Source organism: Carassius carassius, chromosome 46 (assembly GCF_963082965.1).
Source record: "Carassius carassius chromosome 46, fCarCar2.1, whole genome shotgun sequence".
Taxonomy (NCBI): Eukaryota; Metazoa; Chordata; class Actinopteri; order Cypriniformes; family Cyprinidae; genus Carassius; species Carassius carassius.
The window spans coordinates 22,983,345-22,995,375 of record NC_081800.1 but is presented as its reverse complement, the minus strand read 5'-3'; the positions used below and the strand labels follow the sequence as shown (position 1 = coordinate 22,995,375).

Below are 12,031 nucleotides of genomic sequence, written 5' to 3'. Positions count from 1 at the left end.
AACCGTTTACATGCCTAGGGTGTTTGCATTGTAATAATGTACAGAAATACTTCAGATTTATAAACGCTGACTTGTTAGGTTATGTTTTCTAATTAAAATCATACAATTTCCTATTAATTCAATAGAACGTTTACGCACACTAGGGATTACCAATATGGCGGCGCGGCGGCTTCACTTTCATGACGTCATGAGCAATCCAGTTTATCAGTGGTCAGAATCGATTTTACCCAAGACATAAATTCCAGTGCTTTATCAGATATGTACCACTGTTTGTAACATTTTGTAACATTTTGGTTGCACTTTATTTAACAGTACGTGTACTTACATGTACTTACAATGTATTTATCTAAGAAAGTTATGGTAATACAGGGTAACTACATGGGTTAGGGTTAGGTTTAGGGGTAGGTTCAGGGTCTCTAGTTGTTACATAGTTATTTTAATTATAATAAGTACATAGTATGTACACGAGGAACAGGACTGTAAAATAAATGTAAATGTAAATTCCAAGTCTTTCAATTTTGAATATAAAATGTTTATATACATATTTATAATAAATGTAAAATTTTAAATACAAACATTGACGTTTTGAAATCTTCAACATACATTTTAAATAATATTTTAATACAGTATATGTAATCATTAATACATGTAATAATTTAAATACAAATGCAAAGGTAACATCTTTAAATGTTTATATTGCATATAAATGTACAAGTCTAAATAAAACTGAATCTGTAAAAACTTTTAAGGAAAGTGTAATGCAATTTTTAGATTTAAATGGATGGCACACTATATAAATGTAAACATTTAGGCTACATTTAAAATCTAAATATATACGCTGAATCTATTAATTGACATCTTTATTAGAAAACTAAAATACCAATGTGAATATTTAATCAAAATGCAAATTTTACCTCTAAATATTTAGTCTGGTGTGTGCAGTGAGAGTTTGTGTGGGCTTGTGGCGCCTCTCTGCGGTCGGATGTGGTCCTGAGCGAGAACCTTGATCGTGTGTGTGTGTGTGTGTGTGTGTGTGAGAGAGAGAGAGAGAGAGAGAGAGAGAATGAATGTGAGTGAGTGAGTGAGTGAGTGAGTGTGTGTGTGTGTGTGTGTGTGTGTGTGTGTGTGTGTGTGTGTGTGTGTGTGTGTGAGAGAGAGAGAGAATGAATGTGAGTGAGTGAGTGAGTGAGTGTGTGTGTGTGTGTGTGTGTGTGTGTGTGTGTGCGCGCGCGCTCCTGTACTAGAGCACCGCAGAGCAGACGCTCCTCCCTCCGCCACAGGCTGGGCCACTGCGAGGCCGTACATCTGGTCACCCGGCGTCTGCGGCTCACGCTCAGGGATGGATCAGGGATCCGCCGCTGGCACCGCAGGGACCTTCATTTCCCTGAGCGAAAGCGAGCAGAGATGTTACTCCGGGCTGTACGCGCTCTGTCAGCCCGACAGTAGCGGCAAACTGGCGGCGGGGAAAGTGGCGGAGCTTTTCCGGGCATCGCAGCTGCCGGCCGAGACGCTGCACCAGGTGAGTTTACGCGGAACCCTCAAACAGCGTGTCGAGGACGCCCTGGGGGGCTTCTCGAGGATCAGATATCTGCTGTGTCTGGATGTACAGCATGTGACTGTGTGTTCTGGAGAGAGTAAAGTTGAGGGACCTGCGGGCGTTTGTGGTACAGTGATGGTATCAGATGGTAAAACTATAAGTTATCTGATATGTAAAAAAAAATTGACCTATGAATGAGGGCCATGTTTATATACCATTGCATTGACATAGTTCTTAAAGATTTCCACAGTATAGCCATGGTACCATGTCCAGAAACACATGACAGTACTATGGTACTTTTTTGTCCTTGAAAGTGTACTATGTAGCTTATACTGTAACTGTACTCTATATAATAAAGTATTTAAACCAAACATGAAGTACAAGATTCAGTGTATGCTATGTGTGTGTATATATATATATATATATATATATATATATATATATTACTAGTACGATAAATCATAGTATTTCTCAAACAATAACAAGTCAGAAAATAAGCATCTATAAGCAAATAATATATCAGCTGTAACTCAGTTATGTTAGTGATTTGTTTTGAGTAACATATGAAGCATCATAAGATAGGATTTTCTGCTGATATTTGCATTACCAGGTATTTTTTTTTTTTTATAATTGTAAACTCTAGGATGTGTCATGTGTCATTTGACATATCATGAGTCAAGTGAAAGGTGTTTACCGTGTTCAGTTGGTCAGGCTTTGTAGGTGGTGTTCAAATACTCAACTCCACAGTTGTGTGTGTTGTCACTGAGTGTGAATAGCTGTGTGAGTGTGTAAATCTGATGACAGGAAGGGTGCTGCCTCATTCACACACAGATAACACTGGGCTGGACTGGCTCACACAACTGGTTGTTATAGGTGGGAACTAAAATAATACCTCTTTTTACTTCAGTAATGCATGAAAAAGTTTGCATGTTGCTCTGGTTTACAGAATATGGCTAAAAAAGCAGCAAGAAGTTTACATTAACCATATTAGTTTTACTTTGGTCTATTAATATTGGTGTAGTATTCAGCTAGCCTGCACATTTACATGTGCAACAGGGGTTTCTTTTTCTTCATAAAACACTTTGAATTACAGAGCATGTTTTTATTTTTTTTATTTTTTTGCTACTTTATCTTAAAGATTTGTACGTACTGTATATAGCTACTTTGCATGTGCTTTGCCTTGTACTTTGCTCATTTTGCATTTCGCTTTGGGTGTTTAGGATTAGTAGTAGCCTATCTGTCCTACTTACCTCACTGTGACTGACTGGGTCACGTTTCTGAACACCCAGCTGACGTTGTTGATGTGTTAAATTGGACAGTCATGTGTTAAGATATAATATATAAATCTGACACCAGAAGATTTTGCAGCTTAGTTTCAATAAATAGTCTTTTCAGGCTGGGGAAGCTCTTAAACTATTTTCATAGTCAATACTCGTTATTAAAAAAATTAAATAAATGAATGAATAAAATAATAAATACAATTTACTCAATGTAATACACTACCATTGCTTGGGGCCAACCCTTTATTTTTTTAAGAAATTAATATGTTTATTCAGCATGGATGCATAATTTGATATAAATTGACAGTAAAGACGTTTATAACATTAACATTTTTTTTTTATTTTCACATAAATGCTGTTCATTTGAGCTTTCGATTCATCAAAGAATCCAGAAAACAAATGTAACACGGTTTCCACAAAAATATTCAACAGCACAACTGTTTTCAACTTTGATAATAATCAGAAAAGTTTCTTAAGCAGTAAATCAGTATATTAGAATGATTTCTGAAGGATTGTGTGACACTGAAGATTGGGGTAATGATGCTGAAAAATCTGCTTTGAAATCACAGAAATAAATTAGATTTTAAAATATTTTTAAATAGATAACAGTAATTAAAATCTTATAGACACCACACTTTTTAACAGTACTGTATGATCTCATAACATACAGAAGATGATTTTTAAGATCATTGCTTTCTGGCTCATATTTCGTCGTCTTTCAGGCACAAGTAATCTAATGTAAACAAAATCAAACACAGGCGATTAGATGAAGTGTGTCTCAGCAGGCTTTGGCGTGGAGCGCTGCTGCAGTGTGCTCTGAGAATCATCTCATTGTGTTCCTGCACAGACAGGAAGTCCAGCATGTCCTTCTGCCCTGTTTCCTGTCTGCTTGCCCTGGCTTGGCAACCCATACTGACTTAACCCCTAAAAATCTACAGCAGAACACACACCCACACGCACAAACATATCTGAGAAGGCCACATTATCAGGAAGCATCACACACAGCCCTGCCGCTTTTCTTTGAATGAATTTCATAGTCATTAGAGTGGTTTTTGGATGTAATTTTTCTCTTTACCTGTTTGATGTTATTCTGCTATTTTGTAAAATACTCCATTAAAAGACAACACAAAGTCAGGTTGGGACCTTTTTTATTGTTTCCTTTGTTTCTGGTCTTATTTTGCAAGATGCATTAGTTCATGTTATTTTGTAGAAGACCAGTTTGATGAAAGATTATGAAAACACTTCTAAAATGTGTTTTCTATTTCCCTTTAAAATGGGATGAATTTAGAAGTGCAACATCTTAGAAAGCAGGTTTACTGTTTTTAAAGTGTCCTATATAGCACAGGCCAGTAAAAAAAAAAAAAATGAAATTGAGCACGTGACCTATAGTCTACTCATACAAAAACATAGGTCACATGCTAAATGTCATTTTCCTCCTTTTGTTTTGTAAAAATGGCAGTTTTTTTACATATGAAAGCACAATAAAAACAATATGAAGTAGTTTGTATTATGGCTTGACATATACTCTTTGAATAAATTATATTGGAATCCTAGATTTTATATTTCTGAAAAATATATATTAGGTTGTGAATGATTGTTCATGAGCAAAGCAGCTCATGACAGTGTTGTTTTAATATAGTCTATATACTATTATAGTTTTTGTCTATATCATTATTTAAATTTATTTTTAGTTTAGTTTATTCTGTTTTATTTATTTTAGTGCTTAAAGTCAGGTAGGGCTACCTGATTATGATGAAATTGTAATTGCGATCATTAATTATGATTATCAAAATTTACATTGAATAATGTTTATACCATTATTTGATGCAACTGCATGTCTTATTTTTATATGAAAATAAACAAGCTAAAAACACTCTTAACTGAAAAACCTTTAGTGCTTCTATAGTATTAAGCCTCAAATGTCAACTATACATTGGGTTGGTTTCTTTAAATTATAAAAAAGTAAAAATATGAATGGTATTAAAATGTTATACTAAAAATAAAATTAAAATAATGGGGAAAACCCTTAAGATATAAAAAATGCATCTTAAGCACGCAGAATAACATTAGTGAACTTTGAATGATTAACTGCCACTTTGAACGATTATGTAATTGTGGCATCCATAATGGCAATCGCGATTAGAAATTCGATGAATTGTGCAGCCCTAAAGTCAGGGTTATTATAGTAGCTAAAACTGAAACTAAAATTAAAACCATAAAAAAAAAATTCCTCGCTTGAAATAAAATAAAATAAAATTTAATTGAAAACAGCATAAACATTTATTCAAAATATTCTCATCTCATTGATACTAAAATAACACTGCTTCAAGTTAAATTAAGTGAAAATGTGACATAAAAAATGTTTTATTTGTTTTTATTTTTTAATTTTTTATATATTTTATTTAACTTAACTCTTTCCCCGTTAGGGGAAGAGACAATGCTTTCCCGCCATTGACAGAATTTTCCGGCTTTCCCTGTGTTTTCAGTGTTACAGTATATGGCTGTAGGTGCTATTACGCATCTTATGAAATAAAGAAAAAAATCTCTGGTTTAAAACACAGTGAAAAAGAAGCAGTCTGTTTTTATGTTTTTAATTTGAGTTTTTTTGTAAACAATAACAACCCTGTCTCATGGTGGACAAAAGATCATTATACATGGCCTCTGTGTCTCGATCATCTCCAGGGTCTCCTCAGACCCTCATTTAAAGTCAATGGTGAGGTAATTTAAGCAATACACGGCTAAAAGGAGAGATAAATGTGTGTCCAAAGGAGAATAAACAAGTCATTGTGTGTCTGGAGGTCTGTCAGCATGCTCTGGACTGCTCTCATCCTCTCTGACCCTGCTGTGAGCGAGTGCTGAGCTCTGAGTGATCTTCAGCTGTATGAAGATGACAGTCCCTGGCTCATTGTCAAAGGAAGGGGTTGATGTGTTGCTTTTCATGAATGACAATCAAAGTTCTTCAGTCTTTTGATTATGTGGAGTGACAGTTTTGTTTCAACCACAGCTAGATATTTATGTTTTCTGAAGAATGCAAAACTCGGCAACATGATGCAGGGCGTTTCTGTGTGGGTGTTTCTTTTTTGTTACTATAGGGCATTGCTAAAATTTTCTGAATGTTTTTTAGCATATTGCTGTGTGGTTGCTAGGGTGTTCTTGATGGTTTCCAGGGGATTTTAAATAAAATTTTAGTACTTAAAAAGCATTATTAACTCTTTCCCCGCCAGCATTTTTGAAAAATGTTGCCAGCCACCGCCAGCGCTTTTGAAGATTTCCACTAAAATTGGATGGAATAACATGACAATGGCGGGGAAAGAGTTAATTGAAATCATTAAACCTACAAATAAATGTACAAATGAATTACAATTTATTAGAAGTTACAAATGACATTTAAAGGGCTCTGGAAATGTTTAATACATTTTTTCAATTTTTTGTTTTACCAAATTCAGTTTTTTCCTTTTTTTTTTTTACTGGGAAAAATAAATAAATTATTTGTTAATAAATAATTAATAATAATTTATTTATTTATTTTGAGCAGCTCTGGAGATGAAGTTCATGTTCATGTCCGCACAGAGTATTAATCAACAAAACATGCATACCTCCACTGATATAGAATGGTAATATTTGGTCTATTGGATATATAAAAATAAAGTATGACTAAATGCTACTTCAAGTGTCTGCTGTTCTGTAATACAATTCAGTCTCCATTACCGATATGAACTGCATTTGCTGCGCCATACACAGTTTCGACCCCAGAAAGTTTAAATTAAAATACAATTACTTAAACAGAACAAGATGACGTTTAAACAAGGACTGTTTCCTGGGAGAGTAGCCTTCAAATAAATTTTCTATAAAAGGGGCAATTCCAACTTTACAAGGACAGTCTAGTGCGCCTGGCACACAGTCTGTAAGTACGTTTTCATATGTAAAGGATTAGCCACTGATGATTCAAACGCAATTTTTAAGCAGTGTAGAGTAGCACTTGTTGTTTGTTTTTGCTCCAATCACAAATGCAGACACGGTTTTATGTTTACGCAGCACGATACGCAACCCAACACTTAAAAAGAAAGTATAAGTCATTATAATCAGTAATTATGTCTATAATGGGTTTACTGTTTTTGTCTTGTCGCTCCAGGACATAACATGACACTATGGTAAGGGGCGTAACATTTCCATCAAACACTTGAGGTATTCGGCCAATCACAACTCACTGGATAGCTGGTAAATCAGGCCACACCACGCTTTTAAGAACAGTGAGCTTTTTAAAAATCGACGCGTTTCAGAAAGGAGAAACTGTAATGTACATTATATGGAAAATAATGTGTTTTTGAACCTTAAACCACAAAAACACATATCATTACATCAAATACAGAAAATAATGTTCTTTTTAGAAATGTCATATGACCCCTTTAAAACAATGGTCTAAAACATTTAACCACAATTTAGTTTCATGCTAACAGCAGAATAAGTCTGTTGTGGGATTTTCAGCACTTTTAATTCAGTCCGTTTGTCTGTTGGAAGACAGTGTTGGCATGTTAACTGCTTGACAAAGAGACGGTTTATTTTTCTTATAGTAATAAGTGTTATAAAATGCATTTGTTTCTCACCAGGAAACGTTTTGTGACAGTGGGTGTCATTGTAAGTAATGTTGTTTAATGGCTTGTAAACAGCTGCGATGTGCTTTCTTCCTGAGATGTACTTCATTTTAGCACAGCATCTGGAATCCCCATAATGCAAACACGCACAAAGTTTCTTCCTCAAATGCAGCCATCCGTTTTCGGACCGGACCAACCTGTTCAACAACTGCTGTACATAATAATAATAATACATTTTATTTATATTGCACTTTTCTTATACACAAAGCACTACAACAAGTACAGAACAAAAGTAAATACATAAAAAATAATAATAATAAAATAAGAATGCAACGAGGTATAATACAACACATGCAGCAACCAAAGTCACTGTCATCTGGTGGATCAAATGGTGCTTCCCACAATCCCCTGGGGCATCTGTTTATCTTTGAATGTTCCATGGTATCAAAATGCTCAAGTAAATTTCTTGTGAGCTTCTATATTTGTAAGTTAGTTTATTAAAATTACATTTTGAATAGCAGTTGTAATTATATTGCAATTATTATTGTTAAATTCAAATTCAACTCAAATTCAGGGATTGATTTGGGATTTAAAAGTGATTTGTTTCAGTTCAGTTCTGAATGGTTCACACCATGGCTGCTGTTGCAGGAATTACACACTGGAGCTTTATTTAACAGGCTAACATAATAAACACCTTTTTGCAGCAGAAATAATAATTTTATGGGGAGTGTCATGTGAAGTGATCTCTGTTGCCATGGGCTTAAAAACTGTTTTGGCACCTGCACGTTTGTGTTGTGATGCTGTGAAATCCCTTCTCAGCCCCAGATGGAGGAAACAGACGGTACATGAGCTGAGTTTGATCCGGTTGAACAGGAATGGATTTAATGCTGCTTCCTGTCCACACAGATTTATGTAATCAATGGTTGGGTGATACAGCAGCTGAATTTTTGATCATTTTTTATAATAAATTACAATGACATAATACAAATATATTATAAAAGTAGTGATTTATAATGTTTTATTAATTAAATTTAATAATGATAATTATTATTACGTAGTGCTTCTACAGAAGCTCAAGGTTAATTTGCAATTGAATTATGATCAGCTGATTATAAATCAGCATCATTGTGAATTTACATAGACATGCTTTAAGTTTTCGTATTTCATAATTTTCTTAATCCTATAATTTTTTATTATTTAGTAATTTGGTGTAGTGTTGGATCAAAGACAAAACACTTCAGTATCATTATGGATATCATTCTAGATATAATTTTCTTAATATCTAAAGAAATATTTATTCTCAGGTACATTCCTCATCTAAAAGATGCTTTTAGTGGATTTTTATGGAAGCCCATTTCTGCCACAGAATAAACCGTAAAACTGATACAATTCTGACTTTTTTCCCCCTCCCAATTCTTGCAGTTTTCTTTCCAGAACGGAATGGAAAGTTATAAAAAAGTTAATAAATAAAATAAAATTGTAATTGCAATTAAATTGTTATTATTAATGTTATTTTTTTTAAATATTTAGATTTCAGCATATAGTTTGAATCTTTCGCTAAGACAAAACCCTGCAGAAATGAATCTTAATTTCACATTTGTAATTGTATCTTTATTTCATTTGTATATGAGAGGAACTGCAATCAGCTGGCCTCCTGTATCCCAGCATCCCATAAACTGTCATGAGGAGGGTTCGGTGGGGAGGTTTCTAACTGATTTTAGCATCCTCCTCCAACATGCACATGTATAGAGTAAGATTATCTGTGCTCTGTGTGGATCAGGAGAATGCAGGTCACGCTTAAGTAATGCTGAAGGTCAGATGATTAAACTGATTTTAAGCCGCCACACACACACACACTCTCTCGAACTCGAGAAGAGTTGTTGGGTCACCCTTAGAGTGTGTGAAGCTCTTGTCAAAAGCTCGTTATTTCCATCAGTCACAGTAACAGCTGACTTCAGCGGCTAGAAGCACAGAGCTGCTCTTCATCAGAGCATTTGCATGAAGTATTGAAACTGTTGTTCTACACACATGATAAAACTTAACAATAACATCCAGTTCCTGCTTTCTCCACCAAAATGAAGATTCCTTAGAATATTTTTCAAAACTAATTAATGTAGTCCTTTAGCTCAGTATGAAAGCGAGGGTTTAAACACATCCCAGAATCCCTTGCAGCTTGTCCACGTACAGTATACAATGGGATAAGGTTTGCTTATTACCAAAGCTTTCATTTGTTCATAAATACATAGGGGTCCTACAATAATATAAGTAATATTTAATCTAAGTTTGCTGTGCTTATCCATATAGCATTATCTTATTTACTAATTTTATAGTTTGTGTGTGTGTGTGTGTGTGTGTGTGTGTGTGTGTGTGTGTGTGTGTGTGTGTGTGTGTATGTATATATATATATATATATATATATATATATATATATATATATATATGTATACATATACAGTACAGACCAAAAGTTTGGACACACCTTCTCATTCAAAGAGTTTTCTTTATTTTCATGACTATGAAAATTGTAGATTCACACTGAAGGCATCAAAACTATGAATTAACACATGTAGAATTATATATGGAATTATATACATAACAAAAAAGTGTGAAACAACTGAAAATATGTCATATTCTAGGTTCTTCAAAGTAGCCACCTTTTGCTTTGATTACTGCTTTGCACACTCTTGGCATTCTCTTGAGGAGCTTCAAGAGGTAGTCACCTGAAATGGTCTTCCAACAGTCTTGAAGGAGTTCCCAGAGAGATGCTTAGCACTTGTTGGCCCTTTTGCCTTCTGTCTGCGGTCCAGCTCACCCCTAAACCATCTCGATTGGGTTCAGGTCCGGTGACTGTGGAGGCCAGGTCATCTGGCGCAGCACCCCATCACTCTCCTTCTTGGTCAAATAGCCCTTGATGCCTTCAGTGTGACTCTACAATTTTCATAGTCATGAAAATAAAGAAAACTCTTTGAATGAGAAGGTGTGTCCAAACTTTTGGTCTGTATATATATATATATATATATATATATATATATATATATATATATAATAGTATTTTTCATTTTATATTATTTCAAAATTAAAATCTAAACACATTTAAATCTATGCATTTTTACATTTTTTTTTATTAAATGTTATACATATGTATTGTATACACATGTGTGTGTGTGTGTGTGTGTGTGTGTGTGTATTAGATTAGATACACTGCAGTATCTGCAAAATGTTCGTTATTTTACTATTAATAATTTTGGAATACAGAAAAGTATATGCAAATATTACATATGTACACACTTGCATACAAACATATATGTGTGTGTGTGTGTGTGTGTGTGTGTGTGTGTGTGTTTTTAAGAATTTCAGGAAATAATATAAAATGATTAAATAAATCTATCAATTGAACAATTTATTTTTGAATTAAAACTTTAATTAAACAGGATGGCATTCTGGAGAACTTGCTGATGACCATATATAATTACTAGATGTGAAATGATGTCAATATATTATTGTCATGATGTTCATATAATATTTCATAATTTCTCTGGAAATATGCTCACTTCATGTTTGCAGGGAGGTCAAAATGTCCCAGCCTTTAGAAATGAGTATGACTGTGTACTGGAGACAAATGTCCATCTGAAGCCTGATCTGCTGGACCTCTGCATTTGATTCGGTGAGAGTTTTGCAGCAGGCTTTTTGTTTGAGTCATATTTGGCTGAAGTTCACCTTGAGTAATGAACCATCAGCACTGCAGAGATCGGAGGAGAACGCGATCAATGGTGGAAAAGGAACGCTGAGTCAGAGTTTGAAAAGTTCTTCAGATAATGTTTGGAAAGGCAGAGGGAACACCGTAGGTGAGATTAGAGTTTCAAGAACAAGCATGACTTTACTTGTATTTTTTTCTTCTTTTCTATTAGCTGTATGTGCTCAGTAGTGCTGCTTCTGAAGAGTCTTGAAGTGCAACTTTTATTTGAAGAGAAGTTCATAGTTATTCAGAAACAAGTCTGGCTTGAGCAGCACAACAGGCTGTTTTTCTCTTTTGTTATATTTAACAGCACACCGCACAATGTGCTGCTATTTAAAGCGCACAGATCTTTTCCTGTGTGTGAGAAGTCATTTACAATGAATCGTAGAGCTCAACTCTATTGATTATGTCTGTATGGAAGGATGGATTTCAGTTGTGTGGAGTGATACAACAATGACTCTGGTGCTACTGTGTTCTTTTTCCCAGGAGGAATTTGTAGGTTATGTCTCATAGAACTTTAGGAAAGCGATGATTTAAACTTCGGTTCAGAGTTTGTATTTTAGTATTGAAATTCATAGGAATGTCTGCTGACATCATCGAGCCCTTTTATTTTGCAACGTTTCAACATCCAATCAATTTCAAATGCATAAACTCCTGTCCTACATTTAGCATTTTAGTATCTTGTTTCATTCAGAAACACACTGCTGCTAATACTTTAAAAAAGTTTTTGTTCTGTAAGATTTTTGATATTTTGAAAGAAGTCTCTTATGCTCAACAAAGCTGCATTTTTATTTGATTAGAAAATAGAGCAATATTGTGAAATATCATTACAATGCCGTTTTCTGTTGTAATATATTTCAAAATATAATTTTATTCCTGTGATCAG

The 12,031-nt window shown here is 34.4% G+C and overlaps 1 protein-coding gene across 2 annotated transcripts in view; it reads left to right on the top strand.

Annotated features, from left to right (window-relative positions):
- The first annotated feature begins 1,170 nt into the window (after nt 1-1,170).
- Nucleotides 1,171-12,031, top strand: part of LOC132129472 (ralBP1-associated Eps domain-containing protein 2-like) — a 42,777-nt gene continuing 31,916 nt past the window's right edge. Inside the window, exon 1 of one of the 2 annotated variants that reach the window (XM_059541090.1) lies at nt 1,171-1,519. In XM_059541090.1, coding sequence (XP_059397073.1) covers nt 1,340-1,519 — 180 coding nt within the window. In that variant the 5' untranslated portion in view covers nt 1,171-1,339. The remainder of the gene's footprint in view (nt 1,520-12,031) is intronic. The other variant, XM_059541089.1, reaches the window with a different exon arrangement.